Source organism: Nerophis ophidion, linkage group LG13, assembly GCF_033978795.1.
Source record: "Nerophis ophidion isolate RoL-2023_Sa linkage group LG13, RoL_Noph_v1.0, whole genome shotgun sequence".
NCBI classification, from domain to species: domain Eukaryota; kingdom Metazoa; phylum Chordata; class Actinopteri; order Syngnathiformes; family Syngnathidae; genus Nerophis; species Nerophis ophidion.
The window spans coordinates 40,064,009-40,091,463 of record NC_084623.1 but is presented as its reverse complement, the minus strand read 5'-3'; the positions used below and the strand labels follow the sequence as shown (position 1 = coordinate 40,091,463).

At 38.4% G+C, this 27,455-nt stretch overlaps 2 protein-coding genes across 2 annotated transcripts; one reads left to right on the top strand and one right to left on the bottom strand.

The window, feature by feature from the left end:
• Positions 1-203: 203 nt before the first annotated feature.
• On the bottom strand, positions 204-5,775 carry LOC133564535 (histone H3.3A). The gene is made up of 4 exons (XM_061918905.1): positions 5,614-5,775; positions 4,616-4,761; positions 1,150-1,303; positions 204-1,064 (listed from the first exon to the last, which is right to left on the bottom strand). Exons 2-4 carry the CDS (start codon positions 4,741-4,743, stop codon positions 936-938), a joined length of 411 nt encoding a protein of 136 aa, XP_061774889.1. The 5' UTR covers positions 4,744-4,761; positions 5,614-5,775; the 3' UTR covers positions 204-935.
• A 967-nt stretch (positions 5,776-6,742) lies between these two features.
• On the top strand, positions 6,743-27,070 carry nop53 (NOP53 ribosome biogenesis factor). Its single transcript, XM_061918904.1, has 12 exons — positions 6,743-7,005; positions 8,323-8,399; positions 11,328-11,430; positions 13,469-13,674; positions 16,520-16,587; positions 16,681-16,776; positions 20,580-20,681; positions 20,757-20,924; positions 25,971-26,146; positions 26,346-26,412; positions 26,543-26,619; positions 26,709-27,070. The coding sequence occupies exons 1-12, from the start codon at positions 6,806-6,808 to the stop codon at positions 26,767-26,769; spliced, it is 1,401 nt and encodes a 466-aa protein (XP_061774888.1). The 5' UTR covers positions 6,743-6,805; the 3' UTR covers positions 26,770-27,070.
• The last annotated feature ends 385 nt before the right edge of the window (positions 27,071-27,455 follow it).

The window sequence follows — 27,455 nt, the reverse complement described above, 5'->3', positions numbered from 1 at the left end:
TACTTCTAAGTTTAGCTAATTGCATGTATTTACGCAATCGCTATCCAAAAATGACAACCATACCATTTCCTTTGGACTTTATTGGTTTAAAACCTCAAGAATTTGACGTTTTATTTTTGTTAGTGTAATTATTTTAGTTATTTTTATATAATTGTGGCGTCATTATTAACTTCATATGGTCAATAATGAGCAATTTGAATCACTCAATTTCACCACAAGAATTTATTTATGTCTGTATGTGAATTTTTGGAGTACAAATGTTTTAGCCTTCAAAATGACCAAAAACACCAATAAAATAAAATTAAAAAAAACACAGTAGAAAAAAATAGGTTAGCCACCTGAGAGAGAAACAAAAATTCATAACATTACTCGGACATAACACGGCGAAAATCAGAGTATAATAATCAAGTTTGCTACATTTATGCCGTTTTTAAGTGTGAAACCATGCAGTCATTACAGTGCAATGACATTTGAAATTGACAACCAGAATAAAGCAGTCAGATCCCGATATTAAACAGTATTACACCACTGTTGCAGAAAAAAAAGAGAACTTAATGTTTATAATAATTGTATATTTAAAAACAAACCCAAAATAATTTGCAGGAAGGAACAGAAGAGCCATTATATCAATGAATGTGTCTAATATGAAAATGTCTTAATTCTAAATCCTACGCTCATTCCAGATTACACACTACTCATTGCTAGCAAAAACACTTAACTCAAGCAGTAGCTAAAGTGAGGAGTGTACAAGTTTCAAACATACGTGACTATATATCTGAAGAAACTTTTCTACTTGTAGCACCAAAGAAGACATAATCACACATGGTTATCACAGTCATGATATATAGAGAACCTCAAACTAACTACCTGTAAGAAGGAAAGGAAGGTGAAGGGGAGGGTCGAGGGTATCGTTTGATAAAGAGAGAAAACAACATTTAAGCACGCTCCCCGCGGATGCGACGGGCCAGCTGGATGTCTTTGGGCATGATGGTGACACGCTTGGCATGGATGGCACACAGGTTGGTGTCCTCAAACAGACCCACCAGGTACGCCTCACTCGCCTCCTAAAGATGGATGTATACATTGATGCATTTTATTGAGATTACTTTGACTACGTTATTTACCTAATCAGCTGTGAGTGACGCGTACCTGCAGAGCTCCAATGGCTGCGCTCTGGAAACGCAGATCCGTCTTGAAGTCCTGTGCAATTTCTCTCACCAGGCGCTGGAAGGGCAGCTTGCGAATCAGAAGCTCAGTGGACTTCTGGTAACGACGGATCTCACGCAGAGCCACAGTACCAGGCCTTGAGAAGACAGGAGATTTAAAGTTTTCTGTTTTATTGTGAATTTTGGACTTGTACTTGACTTGACTTACACTCACACACATGTTTATATATACATACATACATACATATACACATATATGTATATATATGTGTGAAACCCCGTTTCCATATGAGTTGGGAAATTGTGTTAGATGTAAATATAAACGGAATAAAATGATTTGCAAATCCTTTTCGACCCATATTCAGTTGAATATGCTACAAAGACAACATATTTGATGTTCAAACTGATAAACATTTTTTTTTTTGCAAATAATCATTAACTTTAGAATTTAATGCCAGCAACACTTGACAAACAAGTTGAGAAAAGTGGCAATAAATACTGATAAAGTTGAGGAATGCTCATCAAACACTTGTAGGGAACATCCCACAGGTGTGCAGGCTTATTGGGAACATTTGGGTGCCATGATTGGGTATAAAATCAGCTTCCATGAAATGCTAAGTAATTCACAAAAAAGGATGGGGCGAGGGTCACCACTTTGTAGGTTAATTGTCGAACAGTTTTAAAACAACATTTCTCAAAGAGCTATTGCAAGGAATTTAGGGATTTTACCATCTGCGGTCCGTAAAATCATCAAAAAGTTCTGAGAATCTGGAGAAATCACTGCACGTAAGCGATGATGTTACGGACTTTTGATCCCTCAGGTGGTACCGCATCAAAAACCGACATCAGTGTGTAAAGGATATCACCACGTGAGCGCAGGAACACTTCATAAAACCACTGTCAGTAACTACAGTTGGTCGCTACGTCTGTACGTGGAAGTTAAAATTCTACTATGCAAAGCCAAACCCATATATCAACAATATCCTGAAACGTCGCCGGCTTCTCTGGGCCCGAGCTCATGTAAGATGGACTGATGCAAAGTGGAAATGTGTTCTGTGGTCTGACGAGTCCACATTTCAAATTATATTTGGAAACAGAGGACATGGTGTCCTCCAAACAAAGAGGAAAATAACCATTTGGATTGTTGTAGGCGCAAAGTTCAAAAGCCAGCATCTGTGATGGTATGGGGGTGTATTGATGCCTAAGGCATGAGTATCTTACACATCTGTGAAGGCACCAATAATGCTGAATGGTCCACACAGGTTTTGGAACAACATATGTTGTCTTCCAAGCAACGTTATCATGAACGCCCCTGCTTATTTCAGCAAGACAAGTGTTACAACAGCGTGGCTTTTTAAAAAAAGAGTGCTGGTATTTTCCTGGCCTGGCTGCAGTCCAGACCTGTCTCCCATCAAAAATGTGTGGCACATTATGAAGGGTACAATACGACAGCGGAGATCCCGGACAGTTGAAAGACTGAAGCTCGACATAAAACAAGAATGGGAAATAATTCCACTTTCAAAGCTTCAACAATTAGTTTCCTCAGTTCCCAAACGTTTATTGAGTGTTGTTAAAAGAAAAGGTGATGTAACACAGTGGTGAACATATCCTTTCCCATGTTGCAGCCATGTAATTCTAAGTTAATTATTATTTGCAAAATTAAATAAAGTTTATGAGTTTGAACATCAAATTTCTTGTTTTTGTAGTGCATTCAATTGAATATGGGATGAAAATAATTTGCAAATCATTGTATTCCGTTTATATTTACATCCAACACAATTTTCCATCTCATATGGAAACGGGGTTTATATATATATATATATATATATATATATATATATATATATATATATATATACACACATACAAACACATTTGTATATACACATATATATATATATAAATATACATACACACATATATATATATATATATATATATATATATATATATATATATATATATATATATATATATATACACACACACAAACACACATGTACATGTATACAAAAAATATATATATACACACACACATACATACAAACTTACAGTGTTGGGATATCACAAAACATCTGTTTTGGTCAGTTTTTTTTCCTTACTGCTAGATGAACTATAAAATGTAATTGTAATAAATACAAATAATAAGATACAAAATACCAATCAATGTCTGTATTTCATTCTCCGTCCATGACACAAAAATACAATGACCAAAACATACACAAACCCTGGAAGTGCTTAATTGATGCAACTTTTTTGTGGGCTTCATAAAAAGGATCATGTTCAAGCAATTTTTTATTGTCATCATTCTTCACTGTGCATTTTAATACACAAGATGACACAATGTTGCTTGGTCAGTGACTGCAATAGTATACGTCAGAGGTGCCCATTACGTCGATCGCGAGCTACCGGTCGACCGCGGGGAGTGTGTCAGTCGATCACCAGCCAGGCTTTTAAAAAAATAGACCTAAAAATAAGCGATCATCAATCATTACCAAGACGTCACTTGATTGACATTCACGGCACCCGAGGGTCTTGTGAGATGACGCTGGCTGCTGCGAGATCATTATTAAGAAAAAATTACAGAGAGGAAGGCGAGAAACACTTTTTAATTCAACAGACTCTCGCGCCGTACCTGCCGTCAAAAGCCTAAAGACCGACTGCACATTTCCTATCTTCACAATAAGAGCCCTGCTTCATGCTGCCTGCGCTAACAAAATAACGAGTCTCGGAAAGCTGGCGTGCACAAGCGATCGCTCGGAAAGCTTTCCGAGACTCTTTATTTTGTTAGCGCAGGCAGCATGAAGCAGGGCTCTTATTGTGAAGATAGGAAATGTGCAGTCGGTCTTTAGGCTTTTGACAGCGCTAGAGTCTGTTGAAATAATAAGTGTTTTTCGCCTTCCTCTCGGTCATTTTTTTAGTAATAATGATCTCGCAGCAGCCAGCGTCATCTCACAAGACCTTCGGGTGCCGTGAATGTCAATCCAGCAAGCTACGGAATTTGCCAATGTTTTTCTTGTAAAGTGTATGGAAGCTGGATAAATTAGATGCCAAAAACCAACCACTTTCATGTGGTATTGTACAGAAAGGAGGACTTTTTTTCAACTCCACTCGAAAAGGTGGGCGTTATCATATACTGTCTGATTCCAATCAATACAAGTCATCAGAATCAGGTAATACACCAACTTATTTTCTTGTCTTCATGAAAGAAAGACATCTATATGTGTTACACATGCTTGTATAATCAGTAAACACATTTAACTTGTAAACAAATATAAATGATATATATGAATGAGGTAGATCCCCTCGATTTGGTCAACTGAAAAGTAACTCGCCTGCAGAAAAAGTGTGGGCACCCCTGGTATACGTCATAATGAAATGTAAACACCATTATATAGTAATAAATGGCGAGGAAATCAGATGGGTGCATGTTCTTGCCAGGCTCTCACCTGTAGCGATGGGGCTTCTTCACACCCCCAGTGGAAGGTGCACTCTTGCGGGCAGCCTTTGTGGCCAGCTGCTTACGTGGAGCTTTACCTCCAGTGGATTTACGAGCGGTCTGCTTTGTACGGGCCATTGCTACTTAGGATCAGAGCTGAGAATAAAGAAGGATAATTAGTTAATATCAATAAAAACAACTTTAAACGTGTGTATTATTGATTTGGTTGATATGGAGGTTATAAAATAATGAAATGATATAAAAGGTAGTTGTTCACACAGGAGTAAAAAAGTTACTTCTCAGATTACGTTTTTGCGCTTTATGAAACGTATGTTTTGAGTTTCAGCGACTGTTTTAGACAACGACTTGCCTCGTCATAAATGACAAGGCAGGCGTCCAATCAGCAGAGAGCTTGAGGCCTGTTGTGGACCTTTCAACCAATGATGAGAGGACTGAGGAAACCCCGCCCATTGCGCACAGACGAGGGTGTGCTCGTTTCGATGTACACATCGTCCCTGTCAAGCACTAGCGTAGATTTTCCAATTCAGAATGAGCTATTTTTGAAGAAAACCAAGCCACACCGCCCCTTTCGGATGTCCCGTCTGCAGAAACGAACACACCCGAATAGAATGGCTGGTTACTGGCATGAAGGACCGAAACGGGAAAGAAAACTCGCTCCGGCGATCGCGTCGCTGCTGTTAATAACGTCGAATTGTGTAAAATACACAGTATTAAAGTGGAATGTTTTTTTTGTAGACGACGCCAGACATGTTAGGGATTCGCTTAGTGGACAATATTTTGTCAGATGACCCCTAACTCGAGGCGCTTTTCCAAGTTAAAGTGGAGCAGACGCGCGTGTTTTTCAGGTTTCTGGCCGAGCAGGAAGATAAAGGCTCGACTGATCGCCTTTTCTTTTTCCATCGAAAATCAACTAAAAAACTCATCCATCCGAAAACATGAACCGCACTAAACGACACATTGACGTTTTAGTGAAAATATGACACTTACCTTCGGAAACTTAGTGGGAAATGTGAGCTTTAAATTGGGGTTTAATTTCTTGAGTCTTCTTACGCGTTGTTCTCGCAACAAAATGAAGGGAGGGGAAAAAAGGCGAAAGAAAATAAGAGCGCGTTTGGAGGCAAGTTTCCCATGATGCATTTGGAAAAAAAAACAGACTCGCTTGCTGTAACATTTCATTTAATTTCATTTTTTTTATTTATCTCCTTCATTGATGTGCATTTTGAACGATACACAATTATACCTAAATTATACAATTTAAATTCACACAACAATGCCTGCGAAGGAGCAGGATGAAGAAAATCTTATAATTTCCTGCCCACTTTGACATAATACATTATCTTACTTCATGGATATCATTTAAACCGACACATATATCCAAATGTAATGAAACAATAATAAAAAAAAAAACACAAGAAAAACACAACAAGTGCAAAACTTCATAAAGTATAAACCACACAGATAAAATAATAATAATATACACCTCACGGAATGATACACATCAAATACAAAACCAGACAAAAAAATAAGTAAAATAATAAATAAAAAGCAAAATGTAAACACTTATGGCTGTCCATATGATCTTATTCATTCATTCATTCATTCATTTTCTGCCGCTTATTCCCGTTCGGGGTCGCGGGGGGTGCTGTTGTCCTATCCTTATATATATATATATATTTTCAATTGGAATATATTTTTTACCGTTTTTTAACTCGTAAAGAGAATGGCCAGTCACATAAACACCGCCATAAACACATTTTAAATCATCATATATTTAATAAAATTATTTTTATTATTGCAATACAAAAAAACAACCAAACACCAAACTTGTTTTTCTTTGAGATGTGGGGGCAAAATTAGTAACTTAACCAGGCTTTTTAATGCAAAATAAAATCCATATATTTTACATTTTGTTACCTTATAAACACATGTGTATCCAACCTAAAATGCCACTTGTGGATTTGTATTAGGTCTTATTTATAAACACACGCCATATTTTCTAGTAGATGGTTGAAAATAATGCTCAAAGCTCTGAGAAAGACGAAACATTAAAAAAAACGACTGATTAATTAACTTTTTTTGTATTACAAGTTATATAGCAGTTACAGTATACCACCTCTAAGTGGCGCTAGTGAATAAGACCAAAGAAGAAGACGCGTGTTTCTTTCTATTGGAGTCCAACATGGCGCCTGGCAGGAGGCTAAAACGCGTGGCAGCCTCGCAGCCAGGATTTTTAAGTTTAAAGAACTTGGATCCCAAAAGCGGGGTTAGCACTCGAAGAAAACGTGTTAACAAGAATAAGAAAAAGAACTGGAACAAATACAGCAATATTGATGACGTGGATGATTTCTTAGAGGACATCAGACATCAAGAGAGGACCGGGTGAGTTAGCCCACATGTTCGCGGTTATAATGTTGTTTGTAAGCCAACACTGAGTAGTCTTGTTTTCATCTAAAGTAGGTTTTATGTTTGCCAGTCTGTGTTAAGGGCGCGCAACATGCTTAAAGGCCTACTGAAATTAGATTTTCTTATTTAAACGGGGATAGTAGGTCCATTCTATGTGTCATACTTGATCATTTTCGACATTTCCATATTTTTGCTGAAATTATTTATTAGAGAACATCGACGATAAAGTTCGCAACTTTTGGTAGCTAATAAAGAAGCCTTGACTTTATCGGAAGTAGCAGACGATGTGCACGTGACGTCTTTAGTTGTAGAGCTCTTCACATTGTTTATAATCATAGCCACCAGCAGCTAGAGCGATTCGGACCGAGAAAGCAACAATTTCCCTATTAATTTGAGCGAGGATGAAAGATTTGTGGATGAGGATATCGAGAGTGAAGGACTAGGAAAAAAAAAGGCGAGGGCAGTGATAGCGATTCAGATGTTATTAGACACATTTACTAGGATAATACTGGAAAATCACTTATCTGCCTATTGTGTTACTAGTGTTTTAGTGAGATTATATAGTACCTGAAAGTCGGAGGGGTGTGGCCACGGGTGTGGTGACCGCAGCGTCTCCGGTGGGAGGAGGTTTTAGTCCGCAGCTGCTGCAGGAGGACGCCATCTCCGCTCATAACTACGGTAAGAGCCAACATATTACCACCATTTTCTCACCGAAACCTGTCGGTTGACATGTGGTCGGGATCCATATTCGCTTGACCGCTCTGTTCCATAGTAAAGCTTCACCTTCGGGAATTTAAAAAAAGGAAACACCGGCTGTGTTTGTGTGGCTAAAGGCTAAAAGCTTCCCACCTCCATCTTTCTACTTTGACTTCTCCATTATTAATTGAACAAATTGCTAAAGATTCAGCAACACAGATGTCCAGAATACTGTGTAATCATGCGATTAAAGCAGACTACTTATAGCTTGGATCGGGCTGGAAAATAATGTCCGCTGCAACCCGAGACGTCAAACGCACGCGTCATCATACCGCGACGTTTTCAACAGGACACTTCGCGGGAAATTTAAAATTGCAATTTAGTAAACTAAAAAGGCCATTTTAGCATGTGTTGCAATGTTAATATTTCATCATTGATATATAAACTATCAGACTGCGTGGTCGGTAGTAGTGGGTTTCAGTAGGCCTTTAAAAAAAGCTACGTTGTTATAAAGGTGGAAGTACTACATGCTAAGTGCTTTATTTAAAGCATGTGGTCTGTTTTTTTTTTTTTTGTGTGTGTGTTTATTTTTTACAGTGGCTTGTTGTCCCAGAAGCCAGATGACAGTTTATTCTTTTTGGATGCTGGACCGAAACCAAAACATGTCCCTAAAGGTAAAAAATAAAATGTCTACATATCACGTGCACATGTTGGATTTGTACTATGTTTAAAAAAAATGATACTCATATTTAGGATTGGGCGATAAGGCCTTTTATTAATATATCGATATTATTGGGCCATGTCACGATACACGATATATATCTCGATATTTTGTCTTAGCCTTGAATGAACACTTGATGCATATAATCACAGCAGTATGATGATTCTATGTGTCTACACATCAGTGGTTCTTAACCTTGTTGGAGGTACCGAACCCCACCAGTTTCAAATGCGCATTCACCTAACCCCTTCTTCAGTGAACGATATTATTATATATACAGTTTTTTAATTCGTATGTTTTAAGTCATAGGTTTTTTTTACTGGTGCAGAAAATGAACCGTGCATGAACATCACCTTGTTCCAAGAACAAAACCAACACAGTGCATGAACTCACAACAAATTCCTGTCAGGTTCAAACACCAAACTATCTGTTACACAAGACAAGAAGAAAGAATCAAGCAGAGACAGAGTTGAATTTTACTCATGAGGAGAGACGTATTGGGCTGTACCCTCAGTTACACTTTCACCTTACGCTCTAAGGTACAGTCCCACGTGCTCCTCTATTTATTCGGGAGGTCCTTAGTTAACATCACTGAGGCTGCTTCTGAAGGGAGGGGTATTGCAAGTGATTTTTCAGAATGGAAATGTGCTGACACTCGTGATTTCGCCCTGTCTCTGTTTTGTCCGCGTTGAGGTACTCGATGTCCGTCCTTGGCTGTCAGCAGGCAGGGTCTGGAAACAAACTGCTGACACGAGAACACTCGCAAAGCAAGATTACAAGTTGTGTGCCGTTGCACGGATAGAAAAGTACAACTTCAGCACTATAGATAAAAACTAGCAACGGCCTTGAAGCATAAGAGTTGTGTGATAACTTATACGTAATTATTCTAACATTTACACACCTGCAAATCAGACAGAAAATTAAAGGGAACTTTGTTTGGGGGTATCCATAACACGGTGATATGGAGAAGTTTTTATTAACACAAATTAGGGTGTGTCTTGACCTTCGCCGAACCCCTGACACCGACTCACCGGACCCCTAGGGTTCGATCGATACCAGGTTAAGAACCACTGGTCTACATTAAAACATTCTTGATCATACTGCATTAAAATATGCTATTTTTTGATCTTTTATGCAGAGGGGGAAATCACGACTAAGTCAATTTACCAAAACTGTATTTATTAAACAGTTATTAAGCAGTGGCACAAACATTAATGTCATTTCCAAAACAGAAAGTGCAAGATTGTCAGAGACATTTTAAAACAAGTTATTAGTCCACTTTTGTGCATGATGTCACTAAGATGACATATCAAAACAACACTAATTTAAAGTGTACTTTTTGTACAGAAGCCACTACATTAGTTTAAAACGAATAAAGGACACTTTTGTGCATGATGTCACACAAGAAATTTCAATAACTGTCAAATAAAAATGAGCTGCATAAGAGGAAATCAAATAGTGTATGTCCTTCGCTATGTGGTAGGTTACTGCGGATTTTATCTCCTGCTGTTGTTGACTATTTTTTTCATACGGTGTTGATGTGGAAATGGTTGCTTGGGCATTTTGTTGGTGTGGCACCTGTCAAAATGTTGACATGAGGAGGTTCAAGAACTCCTTATTCTCTAGCGGGGGACTTTTCAAATGATGCTACATTAGCAGTGCTGCTACTTTGTATTACGGTTGTCTGTTTGACATATTTACGCTTGAAGCAGAACCACCGCCAGACGATGGACACCGTGCTGTTTTTCTTGGAATTAATTCTTCCTCCTTTTGTTCCTAAATTCGCACTTTCTTTCTCTCGTATTATCACTCGCACCGTGCGGTTAGCACCACAGCTAATTTTACCCGTGTCGCTACCTCTCTGCTCCGCGAGGGCGTGTCATGTGCAATGTCATGTTGCACGTGCGACTGTATGTGACGTATGTAAGAAGGTGCGCTCGTTTTACATCTCAGTGTGAACGAGAGGGAATAATTAGTGAGAAACACCTGTAGTGTAATGCTCGCAGCTAAAAGCAACTGCGTGAGAACGTATCTCGTTATAATCATTTTCTATATCGCACAGAGACAAACCCACGATATATCGAGTATTTTCGATATATCGCCCAGCCCTACTCTTATTAATTAACACATTGCGTATTCCTTTACAGGATTTGCACGGGTGCTTAAAAACCTTGAAAATAAAACATTTTTTTGAATTTTGGGTGAAGTGCTTGTAAGTGCTTGGAAAAATGTTCATCAAATTTTTAGGTAGTCTGACTTAATAGGCTAATTTTAAAATGGAAAAAAAATCAAATAAGTTTCCATAAAAATGAAAGCTACACAGTTGATCTGTTGGCTTTCAACAGATCAACTGTTGAAAGCCAACAGTGGTGCATCAGTCCATCATGCCGGGAGGTTGTCGTTTTAATGAACATGATGTATGTATGAATTATGATACATAGAAACAAGCAAACAATAATAATTATTTATTGTAAGCAATGATGTATACATGAATGATGATGATACAAACAAACAAGTAAACAACGTTTGCAGCAACAATGACATTGAATAGTCTACAGAAACACTGCTTAATTTTCTATACCCCATTTAGTTAATGATAACTGCTGGTCCAATGTTAGGCTTAGGTTTTTGCAGATTTTCCACATTTTTCCTACAGACAGCATTTGTTGACCTCAAACAACAAGGCTGTGGATTTATTCACACTGGTTTTCGCCTTTTGAAATATACTGGAAAAACTGGAAAATTTATCTTGAAAGTGCTTGAATTTGGCCATGGAAAAGGTGTACGAAGCCTGTCTGTACCGGGACACAGGGTTAAATTATCATTTTAATAACAAAGTGTTTTAAGTTGATTTAAAATTGTTCTTTTTTTTTTTTTATAGTACCGGATCAGTTGGAGGGGAAAAAGAGGAAAGGGAAGTTGCAGCGTCCTCTCAGGATAGATATGATCCTGCAGAATGACTCCCACATACCACCAGTTAAAGAGTAAGTACCCATCATAACTTTGTGACTATTCCCATTGGATATTATTACAAGCAACTTAATCGGACGCAGCCTGTAGTTTGGAACTATCTCTTACTAGGCCTGGCCCGACAACAGCGTTTGCTGGATGATACATTGTCCCACAAATTATTGCAAAAATATATATTATTGTCAGTATTATTTTAAGCACTAATGTAATCACAATTTGCTCGCCACACCTAGTGCAGGGTTTCCCACACATTCATTTATTTGTTGCGGCCCGCCACAAATAAAAAAAAAATAAAAAATAATATTTTTTTTTTTTTCGGCTTTTGACTCGCTTGACCGCTCATAAAAGCAATGGGACTCTGTCTGTGAATGGAGCTTGTATTTATCATTATTTGTTTTACTACATGTTGTATTTTGTCACACAACTTTTTCCTGACATGTTTACTTGAAGTGGTGGTCAACCAAACCAATATGGCTACTGTGCAGCAAACTGTGTGCAACATGTCCGAGTATGCAAGGGGCCTAGACCTTACTGCTGAAACCAAATACGAGCAAAACACTCATGACGAAACACTCATTGCAAAAGTGATATGATGATGACAAATACTTAAAAGGGAAATACTAAATGTTAAAAATATATCAATGAAACCTTTACAACGTGATCACTGCAAATTTGTGCGTTCTTCGACTTGAATTATTTCGTCTTTCTTGATTACCACTCAAGGGACACTGAAAAAACTAATATCCTTTACACGAATTGAACGGTTCCAACAGCCTAAAACAGTACAAGCATAGGAAATTTTTCTTTTTGAAAGGCAAAATGCCGCCCTGAACACTTTAATAGACGCTCGCTTTACCACCACATCGAGCCACTCGTGTTAATGAGTCGGACATAACGTCAGGTGAATACAACCTATTGTGATCATAATAATAATAATAATAATAATAATAATCCCCTCAATTCCCCCCAAAAATGGAATTACTCGCTGTAATATAAAAGACAATGTAACATACACCCATAAATGTGGATGCATATGTAAAAGTGCAATATATTTATCTGTACAGTAATCTATTTATTTATGTCTGCACCATATTCCTATAGATTTTTTCATCCTGCAGTACAATGAGCTAGTGCAATGAAATTTCGTTCTTATCTGTATTGTAAAGTTCAAATTTAAATGACAATAAAAAGGAAGTCTAAGTGATTGGAAGGCTAAAAACATTTGATTATCCAAAATAAACAAACAAATTGACCCCCTAATCCCGGTTAGCAAAAATTGCACAAATAAATATTGAACATCCTTTAGTGCAGATTTTCCCCAGTTGAAAGACTTTTTGGTTGTGTGTTGTATTTTTTGTCTTTACGCCAAATATTCCCACAACAGAAGATTTGCTTTGCAATCATCTTTTTTTACCTCCTAATTTTTGTTACCCTGCTGCGCTTTTCAATAGCGACTATTGAGGCTTTGTTGCTTCCGTTCACAGAGGCAAAGATTGCGTATGACTGACGAGAGGATTTACTTCGTTCATTTAATTTGACTATTAAATGAACACACTCAGGTGCTGAAAGCGATGCACAGAGTGAAACCTCTTTAACACTGTTTGGAAGCAGAAGACAAAGAGAAAACATAAATATGGCAGTTAATCCGTGTTCGGAAAATTATCGAGTTCCTTTTTATTTATCGTTTGATTGGCCTAGACCTATGTAGAACTTTAGTTCTTAGTGTGTTTTCAACAAATACGTACTGTAAGTTTGTCCAGTGATGATCTCATCCTTGCGCTCCCAGTATTTCCTTCTTGGAAATGTGAAGACAACACATAGGAGCTCAGGAAACTGTTGTGTAAATGGTGTCCTGGGATCTGAGGATTTAAAAATGTATAAATCTGTAGACCGGGTTACATGCAATTTACCCAAATGTTGTTCTTTTATGTGTATTTATTTAAATTTTTTGTTCAGTAAATCATGGTCATTAACATGTTGAAATATTTTTTTATATTCCTGTTTATGCTCAACAAAATTAACTGACCATCCCTTCTCTGTGCGCTTCGCCAGTGTGTTATCCCACCAACACCCCAATGCCAAAAAACTTCGTCGTTCTGCGCAGAAGGCAGAACATCTGGCATCCAAGGGCATTGTGACGCGGACGCAGAGGAAGCAGCTCAACAGAAAGCCGTTGTTGAACAAAGGAGACAAAAAGTCTGTGACAGAGGCCAACAACAACCTAAACAGAGACTATTTTGACATATGGAGTCAACAACGTGAGTGTTGTTTGCCTGACCAATGAATATATCCCTTTTATTTATATATTGGACTATAAAGTGATCTGCATCACAAGGAACTTAGTCTGATAGTGTCCAGTAAGACCAGAAAAAGTCAAAATTTGTTTTTTTGAAAACATTTTTAGAGCGCTCTGAATACTCAATAAATATAGCGACTGAATCGTTAAGTTGGCAACACTTAAACAACTCCTGCGCCGTCTTCTTAGTTATTAGGTGGTGTCGAAATTTTAAGATTTTTAAAACAGGCTTTATTGTGGGAAAGTCTGAAACGATGCAATGTCATTATCGTGTGGATAAACAAACAATTACTTTTTGATTCGACTATATCACCCTGCTGTCACGTGACCCTAAAAAAAGAGAACAGCGCACTCAACGAACGAGCTGTGTTTATGCTGTACTTACTGCTATTAACTCTATGGCAAAAAAACGTATTAAACTTCTCAACTAAATGTGCAGCCGACACCATACACAATTCATGAAAATACACACGTCATATAATCTTTGAAATACTTCCAAAATGTCAAACAAGGACTACCAGAAAAACGAGTGCTTTATCATCGCATGCATCGTAACTAGCATTATTAGCATTTAGCATGTAGCTCAGACTTAGCAATTCCGCTCTCTTCAAGATTTAAAAGCTTGATCAGTACATTGATATTCTCAAGGGCAGGGGTCACCAACCTTTTTAAAACCAAAAGCTACTTCTTGGGTACTGATTAATGCGAAGGGCTACCAGTTTGATACACACTTAAATAAATTGCCAGAAATAGCCAATTTGCTCAATTTACCTTTAACTCTATGTTTTTATTAATAATTAATGATATTTATCTTTGTGGAAACACTGATCACCTTAATGATTTCTCACAAATGTATATATAGAAACAGATCAATATTTTTATAAATATATTTCGACTCTTTAAAATTCAAAATTCAACCGAAAAAAAAAATGAAAAACTAGCTAATTCGAATCTTTAAAAAAAAAAAAAGAATTTATGGAACATCATTAGTAATTTTTCCTGATTAAGATTAATTTTAGAATTTTGATGATGTGTTTTAAATAGGTTAAAATCCAATCTGCACTTTGTTAGAATATATAATTAATTGGACCAAGCTATATTTCTAACAAAGACAAATATTTTTTTAGAATTTAAATCATAATAAGTTTGAAGAAATATTTCACAAATGTTCTTCGTCGAAAAAAAACTAACCTAAAAAGAAGATTTACATTAAAATGTATTTATTATTCTTTACAGTAAAAATGAATTTACTTGAACATTGATTTAAATTGTCAGGAAAGAAGAGGAAGGAATTTAAAAGGTAAAAAGGTATATGTGTTTAAAAATCAAAAAATAATTTTTAAGGTTGTATTTTTTCTCTAAAATTGTCTTTCTGAAAGTTATAAGAAGCAAAGTAAAAAAATAAATGAATTTATTTAAAGTCTTTGAAAAAATGTCTTGGATTTTCACGTTCTATTTGAGTTTTGTCTCTCCTAGAATTAAAAATGTCGAGCAAAGCAAGACCAGCTTGCTAGTAAATGAATAAAATTAAAAAAAATAGAGGCAACTCACTGGTAAGGTCCGCTATTTCAGCTATTTTTAGAGCAGGCCAGCGGGCTACTCATCTGGTCCTTACGGGCTACCTGGTGCACACGGGCACCGCGTTGGTGACCCCTGCTCTAGGGGTGCAACCGTGCAGCTAACACATGGAACACTTTTTTTTCCATTCAAAATTTGTATTTTTTTTATATTACTTGTCAGCAAAAACTGAATTTGCAGTGAAAAGAAAGTATAAGTTGTAGACTGAATATTATGAGACTAAGATATTATTTTTTTCAGTACATGGTGTATCTGAGGAGTTGAATCAGACAAAAAAGTGACATTCAAAAATATTTAAGTACAGAAATTAAGGAGGTAGCAACAGTTATTGTGACCAGAATGATCGGTTATCGTTATTGCAATGTTGTTGAATGTGCTTAAAAAGTACTTAAACACACTGAAATGAAAATATTTTTCAAAATAACTACAATAAATAGATCCTCTGTTACAAAGCCTACTATTTTGTATGTTTTGTTTCTTATGCTTCACTAATAAGTCGGTGTCTGGCTGGTGTTGTAGTGTCCTACTTTATTCAGCGGTCCTTGAGCGTGTCACAAAAACACTTTTGTCTGATATTCTTCTGAGTATAAAACGAGCACTCCATGTTAAAAAAGCACAAGGTTGCCAAGTAGGTTCAATGTGCACAATTGAATATATTTCGTTGCTCAGACATCAATGTGTTTTTGATTAGTTTACATTGGAGTATGTCGGTTTTTAATGGGGAAAGATGTTAATGTATTTTGTGTTTAAGTTAGCATTCAAGCTAGTGAGCTACCCCCAGTCCACGAGTTTATCAAAGTGCAGTTATCAATCACGGTTTAAAAATGTATAGTTAAAGCAGTAATGCTAACCGTTGAGATTTACCTCGGTTATCATCTCTATGGTCACATAAGCAAAGGCAAAAGGGTAGCACCAAATGCATTTGTGGCGGTTAGAATTTATTCTTGGAAAGCCGCAACAAAATAAAAGTATGAGGAACATTGTCACTAAACTGAGCATTTCAGACTGTACCTGTTTATATGGTTACTTTTATTCTGCAGGTGTGTTTTTAGCCATCTACAGGTTGTAACGCATCTCAATTTACATAATCATGTCTATTGATCTGTGATGATGACATTAAATTCCACAAGTGGGATCTGCTACTCTGGCTGCACCATCAGCACCTTTACACATTTTTGCTAATATATAATCATATATTTTATTATTAATGCTCATACACTTTTTGTTAGTGTGTGACACAGCCAAAGATTCAGCAGATCCATGGTACCTTCAGCAGACAGGCAAGAAGCGAGTCAAGGTAAGAATTGAATACAGTTGTGTTCCATCATCATGAGCTTTGGTTGTATTTATTTTTTCTGAACCATGTAATTATTTGTTTATTTTACCTTAGCGCCCAGACAAGTTAAATAAGAAGCCATCTGTGCTCCCTGCGGTGGAAGTGATTGCTCCTGGAGGTTCCTACAACCCAGACTTCTTTTCCCATCAGGTAAATCGCTCTTACCTTGTCACGGCCCCAAAGTAATCATTCGAATACTGTACTCAGTGTTACAACTACAGTTGTGATCAAAATTATTCAACCCCCACACAATTTTGGTGTTTTAGCAAGTAGGACATTTATTCCATATTTTGTTTATAGTCATATCAAATAAACACGCATTAAATAGACAAATGCAACTTGAATTACAACATTATATTTTGTAACATGCCAAACAGTGTCATTTCTCTTAATATCTCATTGACAAAATTATTCAACCCCTTGAAGGTCATAACTCTTAAGAACAGAATTTGAATAAGGTCTTTTCAATCAGGTGTTGAAAACACCTGTCGATGTGATTAGAACCATAACGAGCAACAATTAAACTGATTGAAAAAGACTGTGACGCTCAGCTTCTTGTAGATGGTCAATGGTATATTTGCAACATGGTGAAGTCCAGGGAGTGGTCAAAGAAGTCAAGAGAGGAGGTAATTTCTCTTCATAAGAAAGGATATGAATATAAGAAAATAGCAAAGACACTACACATCCCAAGAGACACAGTTAGTTGGGAGCATAATTCAGAAGTTTAAAGCTAAAGGCACAGTGGAAACACTACCTGGGCGTGGTAGAAAGAGGATGCTGTGTGCAACTGCTGTCCGGTGTTTGAAGCGTACAGTGGTGAAAAACCCCCGGGTAACAGCTGAGGAACTACAACATGACATTGCAGAGGGGGGAACGTAGGTTTCGTCCCAGATAATAAGGCGCGCACTACGAGATGAAGGCATCCATGCCAGAACTCCCAGGCGCACTCCACTTCTGACTAGCAGGTACAAGAAAAATAGACTCCAGCATGCCAAAAATCATCTGGACAAACCCCAAAGGTTTTAGGAAACTGTTCTATGGAGTGATGAGACAAAACTGGAACTCTTTGGGCCTATGAATCAACGTTAAATAAATAAATAAATAAATGGGCTGTACTTGTATAGCGCTTTTCTACCTTCAAGGTACTCAAAGCGCTTTGACACTACTTCCACATTTACCCATTCACACACACATTCACACACTGATGGAGGGAGCTGCCATGCAAGGCGCCAACCAGCAACCATCAGGAGCAAGGGTGAAGTGTCTTGCTCAGGACACAACGGACGTGACGAGGTTGGTTCTAGGTGGGATTTGAACCAGTGACCCTCGGGTTGCGCACAGCCACTCTCCCACTGCGCCACGCCGTCCCTAACGTTATGTCTGGAGGAGAAAAAAATGAAGCTTACAAAGAGAAGAACACCTTGCCTACTGTTAAGCATGGTGGGGGGGGTCAATCATGCTCTGGGGCTGTTTATCTGCCTCAGGTACCGGGAATCTCCAGCGCGTTCAAGGCATTATGAATTCTATTTCCTACCAGGATATATTAGCTGCAAATGTCATGAAGTCAGTGACGAAGCTGAGGCTTGGGAGACGTTGGCCCTTCCAACAGGACAACATTCTCAAGCATACCTCCAAATCAACATCAGAGTGGTTGCAGAAGAAGGGCTGGAAGACTCTGGAGTGGCCTTCACAGTCGCCAGACCTAAATCCTGTAGAAAACCTGTGGTGGGACTTAAGTTTAAATCAAGGTATGGTTCTTTAATGGGGAAAAATAAGTTTTGGTCTTTTGTTTTCATGTTTGCATTAAAGTTAGAGAGCTGGTCCCAGCCAGTTAGTGAGTTTATCAAAGGACAGTTATCAATCACTGTGTTTTGATCATTTTATTTAGAATGGTAATACTACTATTGTTGCATCCCTACTCGAGAGTTTTAATGCTAACATTAAAACAAGAGACATTAATGTATTTCCCCATTAATAAACAACCTACACCGATATAAACTTGCACAAACACTTTGCGGTCTGAGCAAGTAACGGTTGGCTTATGGAGCAAGCTGGACCTCAAAAGTTCCCCAAATGGCTCAAAAAATTTAGTTTTGTTCTATTTAAAAATATATTTTTGTGTTAATTCATGCACCTAAAAGTACATACATGCTTAATCAATTATGATTGTTTTGACCGCTCCCTTCTCACGCAATGAACTAATCTATGTTATTGCTTATTTGCCATTTGATTCTGGAAAACATGTTTCTTCTGCAATGGAAAATAATTTATATCTATTAAATAAAACCTGGTTAAAATCATTTCTACAACTCCTTTTTTTTTGTGATAGAGTGATTGGAGCACATAATTGTTGGTCACAAAAAACATCCATGAAGTTTGGTTCTTTTATGAATTTATTGTGGGTCTACTGAAAATATGACCAAATCTGCTGGGTCAAAATGTCCCTTGGCAAGTTTCATTGCAATAAGGTGCTTTTGGTAGCCATCCACAAGCTTCTGGCAAGCTTCTGTTTGAATTTTTGACAAAATTGGTGCAGTTCAGCTACATTTGTTAGTTTTCTTGCATGGACTTGTTTCTTCAGCATTGTCCATACGTTTAGGTCAGGACTTTGGGAAGGCCTTTCAAAAACCTTGATTCTAGCCTGATTTAGCCATTCCTTTACTACTTTTGACGTGTGTTTGGGGTCATTGTCCTGTTGGAACACCCAACTGCGCCCAACACCCAACATCCGGGCTGATGATTTTAGGTTGTCCTGCAGAATTTGGAGGTAATCCTCCTTTTTCATTGTCCCATTTACTCTCTGTAAAGCACAAGTTCCATTGGCAGAAAAACAGGCCCAGAGCATAATACAACCACCACCATGCTTGATGGTAGATTTGGTGTTCCTGGGATTAAAGGCCTCACCTTTTCTCCTCCAAACATATTGCTGGGTATTGTGGCCAAATAGTTACATTTTTGTTTCAGAAGCTTGTGGATGGCTACCAAAAGCGCGGTATTGCAGTGAAACTTGCCAAGGGACATCCAACCAAATATTAACATTGCTATATGTATACTTTTGACCCAACGTATTTGGTCATATTTTCAGTAGACCCATAATAAATTCATAAAAGAACCAAACTTCATGAATGTTTTTTGTGACAAACAAGTCTGTGCTCCTATCTATCACCAAAAAAAAAAGAGTTGTAGAAATTATTGGAAACTCAAGACAGCCATAACATTATGTCCTTCACAAGTTTTTGTAAACTTTAGACCATGACTGTAGTGTCAATTTGAGGTTAACGGTAGTTTTGTCTCCTGTACATTCATTTTGAGCATTTCTAGAACAAAAGTGGACCAGAATTTTTTTCATAGGAGTATTCTGGGGGGATCTTTTTTTAATAAAGCATTTTAAATAGAATTCTATAATCAAATGGGAGCATTTGGGTGAATAAGTTTGAGCAAAAATTATGTAATGCAGTTCTATTGTTATGGTTTGACCCTGTAACTAGGTGTGTAGCACCTTGAGGATAAAATACATTATTGAAGTCCATTGAAGAGGAGATAAAAGCACGAGTTACATAATAGTAACTGCTGATAAAAGATTTAGAATTTTTTTTGTGTGAATAAAAAACAATCTGAAGACATGTCACAAGTTTAAGGAATGCCAGGGATAGGTCAGAAATGACCAAATTAGTTCTAAGGGTTGGTTTGGTATGAAACATAGGTTGAGTATGTACATGGAAAGCACTGTGATATTTGTAGCTGTCCACTTCCTGATTATATTGGAATCATCTAAAGCACACACATACAATTTCCATATGCGTAGTATGCGATGTTAAACTATGAGACACGAAAGAAGCAGAACTGTGGCATTACAACCTGACAGGCTACAGTTGAAGAAACAACCAACAAAAATGTTTTAGATTTCTGCTTTCAAAACTGCTTAATCACATGCTCTCACTCTCTACACTCAGGCTTTACTGCAAGAGGCCCACGGGGTGGAAGTAAAGAAACAGAAGGCAGAAGACAAAATTAACAAACGCTTGGCTGTCAACAAAGAAGACGTCGTGACTGCGGTACTGGGGGTCCCAAAAGCCAATGTTTGATCTTAATTCGGCCAAGCCTGGGTTTTACTGTGTGTTTGTTTGTAGGAAATCATATTTCAGGAGCAAGTGGAAGGCCTGGTGGAAGAGAGTGAAGAAGAAGAAGAAACACCCATTGAGGAGAGGGAGGAAGATGGGGTTGGAGGTGGAGCCATCGTACTGGCAGAGAAGAAGACTGAGAAACAAAGGAAAAAAGAAAAGGCAGAAAGAATAAAGGTATGTGTTAGCAAGCTTTCAAAAAGGAAGAAGTAGCTTAATCTACAAGCAGCAGTGTTTCCTCAGTGGTGGTGGTCAGTAATGATGTAATAGGTGAATTTGCATAATAGGATAGGTCTTTATTGTCATTGCACAAGTACAACGAAACTTTGTTTTCAGCACAAACCTGTTCAAGATTAGACAAACAAACAGTGTACAGGGTTACAGAACAAGAACGCTGATGGGTCGCCATAAGGTGCCCCGTAAAAGATGGGAAAAAGGTAAACGCTGGGGAAGGATGAGTAAAAAAAAAAGGCATTCCAGACTGGGCTCCTAAGGGGGCCCTGTTCGGAGTGGGAAAAAACCTCCATAGCAAAGCACATATACACATTACAACATACGTCTCGAGATATCTAGCAAAAGAGGGAAGGTAGTTCAAGGTCATGGTGGTAGGCCGCAGCTGTCAGGCGCTGACCATCCATTCATCACACCTACGGGATTTGCGTCGAGGGCGTTGGGTTGGGTGTGTGTATGTGTGGCGTATATATTTTTTTGTGGATGTGTGTGTGTGTGTATAAGCCCGTAGTGTGTCTCTGTTCCGCGGTCTTGATGTATTGTCGGCTCGTCCAAAGTCAACAACAGCAGGTGTGTGTCCACGAGAGACAAGAAGGCAGTTTGTTGACTTCGCTGCGCTGTTCTTCGGGAGAGTCTCGAAACCAGGGAAACAATCCAAATTAGAATGATTTTGTATGCGAGTGAAAATAAAATTTGCTTTTCACTCTAAATTGTCTATGACTGATCCTCAAAACCTGCGGGGTAGACAGTCTGATGTAATCCACAGTTCTTCCCGCATCCTCCAATCATTTGTGGCAGCTTTGGGGTACTTTGAAGACTGCCAGCAACTTCCAATTTGTTGACAAACCAGAGCAACTCTTACTCCAATCAGCAGATGTCCTGTTGTCATAATTCCGAGTAGGTGGATATCTTCACGTCCTCGACAGAAAAGGGTCGCCAGGCACACGTCCCTCCTTCTTCTCCCAAGAGTCCGTCGTGTGTCCAGTAACTACCGCTTCGTCACGACAGCAGGTTCCCCAAACCCAAGATCTTGTCAATTTTGTTGAGGACAAATAAATAGTTCTGGTGTTTAGATTTGGAGAGCAGTGCAAAAAGAGGCAAGAAAAAAGTTAAGACAAGACAAAACAAAGAAGCAAGCAGGAGAGATAAGTGAATGAAAGGGGAGCGTCCACCCTCGTTGAGTGCCAGACATAATTGGCTATGGCGTGTTTGTAACAAAAATAAAAGCAAAGCCAAACAAATGTGTTTAGAAATACGCATGAACTTTCTTCAATCCGTTTTTTTAAAACAAACAAAACTAAGTGCTTTCAGAAGGGGAGGTGGCCTCAGCAGCACTCGGTGCTCGTTGAAACCCGCAAAAACTTGCGTTCTTCTCAGATGTGCCAAAAGATTCTTTACAGGATTTGTGACTCCGCCACTCTATGAAAAATATTATTCAGATTACTTTCTAAATATAGGATCGTGGCAGCCACGTCCCATGTAGATTTTAAGCTTGGGGAAACCCTGGATAGAGTCGCTATGTAGTCAACACCAATTTGTCCTGCTCTATCCTAGTCTCTGGCAAACCAGGGGTCTTTTTTTTATAAAACGCTGCGTATAACTGATCATAAAACATTACGTAAGCACAAATCTCAGAATGTACATAATAGACAAAAAACGATTTATACGCAATCTTCTCATATTCATACCTGCAGTGAATTGTGCACATAAGAGTTCCTCCCGATATACTCCCACGACTCCTCACACAATCTAATACAAGTAATTGGCATTTGAATGTCAATAGTTGACCGATCATAATGTCCATTCCAGACTTAGAACTGTTGCTAAGAAGAAGGAAAATTATGTTCCCGTTTTAGCTTTCTGTTTGCCAAGTTTTTGTCCAAATAATTATAGCAGTTGTCTTATTTTGTATCACTTAATCAAAGAAAATATTTTGTTATATAAAACAAGTAGTCATCTTGCGCAATATGTAAAACTCTTGTAGGCATTTGTCACACTTTCTAGATAATTAAAATATTATTGGCACAATGTTTTTGTACCATTGTTTAACTTATAAAACTATTTGAGTGGTAATAATAATGTTCTTGATTTATGCTGCGTGAAATCCAAACATTTGCGCTTGAGTCTAAATGTATCGGAAAAAATGTAAATGTAATAATTTCCGAAATTCATAGCATTATTTTATGTAACAAAATATGGTGCTGCAATTTATATTTGTTGGTCTTTAGTAGACCAACAAAATCATTTTCACTGTCAAATCTTGCACCTACCGACTTATCATTCAATTCAAAATGATCAAAATAAAAATACTTCAATTGCCCAGCGTATTATAAGTACATGAAAAATATAACTACATTAATACAACTCTGTTTTCATCTGTAAGCTCCAACAAATAAATATACAATGTATCCAGATTTAAATGAATATGTATACAGCGTGAAATAGTTTTTTTTGATTTTCCATGTATGAGCTTTATTTGATGGTGACATCGGGCGTCGCTGATTCCCATGTGAGCCGTACGAAAGGGTGCGTAGAAATATGCTACCTTTTCCGCATTACATTTTTCTATAAATACCAGTGTTCACGGGGAAATTTACTGAGGCACATCTCACCTGTTTGACACAACTTTGTTTTGCGCAGCAACCTTATATGAATGGGGTACTGTACGCCGTTACGATAAGCTACATGCAGACAGTCCCTTTTAAAACGAATCTATGAGTTAGGGTGATGAGGTACGACGGTCCAAATGAATTAATCTTACATAATTAAGGTGTTTTTCTATTGCTGTTGCTGGAAATGTAGGCCTGGGCTGATAACACATTTTGCTGTATGATATATTGAGCTCCCAATTACGCCGATAAACAATATTGTCAATATTAACTTGTGACCAAATTAATCACTGATGTAAAAATTAATACATAATAATGATGCAAGTATACCTTTTCAAATGCAATAAACTTGTATTTTTAATGTATTTTAACATTATAGTTGAAATGTAAACTGTAAAGTGGGAAACAAAACAAATAGTAAAATTAAAATATACCTTTTCTGTCAGGGCTATAATTATCGTAGTATTGTTGAATTTGTTTAAAAAGTCAATTATACACTCACTAAAATCTTTCAACCAAGTTGTAGTTCTGTTTTGAATACTAAAATAAATAGCTACACAAAATTATTTTTTGACAGAAAACATTCAATATTGTTCTGGCTTCATAAGAACTTTTTCATTTTTGTTTGTGTGTTTATGTATATATACTATTTTAATTTGTTAACATTTTAGAATATTTTTTTAATTCAGTGGAACCTCGATTTACAAACCCCTCTATACACAAACTTTTGATTTAGGAGCTTTTAGATCAAGCTACAAATGTCTCAGTCCAAACCATGTCGCTGCGTGCGAATGCGTGACATAGTCTTCCCAATGTGTCCTGGGTCTTCCCTACGGCCTCCTGCCTGTCGGACACGCCCGAAACACCTCCCGTGTAAGGCGTTTGAGTGGCATCCTGACCAGATGCCCAACCCACCCGAAACACCTCCCGTGTAAGGCGTTTGAGTGGCATCCTGACCAGATGCCCAACCCACCCCTCTCGATGTGGAGGAGCAGCGGCTTTACTTTGAACTCCTCCTGGATGACAGAGCTTCTCACCCTATTTCTAAGGGAGAGCACCGCCACCCGGCGAAAGAAGTTAATTTTGGCCACTTCTACCCGTGATCTTGTCCTTTCGGTCATAACCCAAAGCTCATGACCATAGGTGAGGATGCGAACGTAGATCAACCGGTAAATTGAGAGTTTTGCCTTCCGGCTCAGCTCCTTCTTCACCACAATGGATCGATACAGCGTCCGCATTACTGAAGACGCCGCACCGAACCGCCTGTCGACCTCACAATCCACTTTTCCCTCACTCGTGAACAAGACTCCGAGGTATTTCAACTCTTCCACTTGGGGAAAGATCTCCTCCCCAATCCGGAGATTGCACTCCACCCTTTACCGGGCAAGAACCATGGACGTGGAGATGATGATTCTCATCCCCGTCGCTTCACACTCTGCTGTGAACCGATCCAGTGAGAGCTGAAGGTTTTTCAATCATTTTAATTCAATACAATCACACTAACCATCGTGAGTTTTACAGCGGTATTCATTTTTACAGTTTATGTGCATGTATATGGATCTGAGCCTAGGATGTCCTTGTGGCTTGTGCAGCTCTTTGAGACACTTGGGATTAAGGGCTCTATAAGTAAACTTTAATTGATTGATTGATGTATTAGACACGCCCGTAGCTGCTGAAACTGATGCAGCTCTTGCAGCCCATGAACACGCATGTACATGGCATCTATGAGATAAATAAAGTCTATCCTTATCAAGGCTGGTAAAGTTATCAAAATCATGTTCATTCATCCTTTGTCTTAAGGAATATCGGCCCAGGTCTATGCAAATATGACATTGCTTTCTAAGAGAAGCTTCCTTCTCTTCTGTAAATGCACTTCTAGATACTGTTAGAATAATTTTATCGAAGTTATCACAAAAACTTTCTGTCGAAATGAGTTCCCGGTGAGAAGACCAAAAGCTGTCTTTGAACCTACCAAGAAGAAGGCTTGTAAAACTCCATTGTGTAGGGGGGGAAGCAAAATGAAGGTTTCTTTCATGTATTGTAATCAACAGAAAATGTTGTCTGACCCAAGAACTACAAAAGCGAAGAGGAAGCAGGGCCAGACTCCCCGCCAGGCACCGCTTTTTTTAACTGTTTATCGACCTTTTCTGTGAACTGTTTACGACCCTCGTCCCTTAGGAGCAGCTGTTGCCATATGGTCAGAGAAAGTCCAAATAAAAGAGGAGTCCAATCTTCAAATTGAGCCAAATTGAATTCTGTCTGTTTAATTCTTTGCTTCTTGTCTTGTTTAATAGATGTCATCAGTGTTTAAACCCGACATCCTATGTTTTCCTGGATGGTTAAGCTTGTAGATTTACCAATTCCCCATCTCTGTTCCTTTTAGGAGCAACGGAGGAAGGCCGTGAGAACCATGACTAGCAAGCGACAGCAGCTTTTCCAGATCCGCTCCATCAGAGCCGCCGTCAAAACCCAAGAACAGAGAACCTTTGCGAGGCAGAAGCTACGGAAGGCCAAAATGGAAGCGCAGAAATCACAGCCCAGGCGCCTGGGTAAACTCAAGTAGGCACTTCACACGCTCCTCATCACACCGACCTCCATGTGTTAAAAGCTTTCTCACTGGGGAACTCCACAGAGACCCATCAAGTCTTCTGGCTGCAAAATGCTGCTTCCTTCGTTTCCCTAAAAGCCCTTTAACGACCCCACAGGCTTTTGAATTCTTGACATCTGAACATATAGCTGACCATAACCCTTTGTCCAGGTTTCAACCTCAGGACCTTGAGGTCAAGCTGAGCGACGAGCTTGCCAATACACTACGGCAACTAAAGGTATTTCAATAATTCCATTAAAATGAGACTGTGTGATATGAATGAGGATTATTCTGAGCTCGGGGAACGTATTACAAAAATTGCACAATATTTAATTTCTGCAACTTCTTGTAATGCTATGCTGCTACAGCCAGAGGGCAGCGTCATCCAGGACCGCTTCAAGAGTCTGCAGAAGAGGAACCTCATCGAACCCAGAGAGCGAGCCAAGTAAGGATGGCGGCGTCCCTCTTATGTCACATTTCATAGCAGGTTTGCTCACATGCACATTCTTGAAAATGTGCTTCTCTCTCTTTTAGGTTCACGAGGAGGTACAAGCTGAAGTACGTGGAGAAGAGAGCTTTTAGAGCGATCACTTAGCGCCGCCGACCACAGGAGAAAAGCCCGAGAAGATGTAAAAGCCACATAATGGAACCCCGTGTATATACCACGCAATGACTTTTCAGACAATAGGACCATTTTGACAAAATCATGCCACTTCAATCAGAAATACTGAAAATCAAGTATTTTTGATATTTGTCAGCAGGTGAAAGTTTGTCCATTAAAGCCCTCAAATGAGTGCTTTACACCTCAGCTCAGTCAGGCAAATATGTTGCAGTCAAAGGTTAGAATTTGGCCTTTTTGCAGAAATGTTTAAATAAAGTAAATATATAAAAAAATGCGTTTGACTTTTACTAACAGATAATACACATTTCTTCAACATTAAATTAACAAAACATGTTTTCCTTAGAAAGAAAATGGTGGTGTGTGTGTGATAACTCATTTCCACCGCGGAGCTTAAAAGCATAAGTCAAGAGTTCTGCTCGACCACTTTGCCCTGTGAAGCACCACCAAAGCCTCTTATCTGGTAATTGGCGTGAAATTGTAATCTTGCACCTAAAGTGCACCCTTGTCGCACTGCACTGCACTATATAGACTTCCAGTTCACATTTCATTTCAGTATTGAACTAAACAAGTTTGCTTTGCCCATCCACTGGAACATACAAATGACAGGAATCCTGAGTTCACTGCGTAACTGTGGTTGGAAACCTTTTACTATCCAAAGA

What these genes read in the sequence shown, in the direction of transcription:
- nop53 (XM_061918904.1), top strand. Translation starts at nt 6,806, where the DNA reads ATGGCGCCTGGCAGGAGGCTAAAACGCGTGGCAGCCTCGCAGCCAGGA. An exon ending in AGACATCAAGAGAGGACCGG is followed by an intron (nt 7,006 to 8,322) that starts GTGAGTTAGCCC and finishes TATTTTTTACAG; the next exon opens with TGGCTTGTTGTCCCAGAAGC. An exon ending in ACCAAAACATGTCCCTAAAG is followed by an intron (nt 8,400 to 11,327) that starts GTAAAAAATAAA and finishes TTTTTTTTATAG; the next exon opens with TACCGGATCAGTTGGAGGGG.
- LOC133564535 (XM_061918905.1), bottom strand. Translation starts at nt 4,743, where the DNA reads ATGGCCCGTACAAAGCAGACCGCTCGTAAATCCACTGGAGGTAAAGCT. An exon ending in AAGAAGCCCCATCGCTACAG is followed by an intron (nt 1,304 to 4,615) that starts GTGAGAGCCTGG and finishes TGTCTTCTCAAG; the next exon opens with GCCTGGTACTGTGGCTCTGC. An exon ending in CAGCCATTGGAGCTCTGCAG is followed by an intron (nt 1,065 to 1,149) that starts GTACGCGTCACT and finishes ATCCATCTTTAG; the next exon opens with GAGGCGAGTGAGGCGTACCT.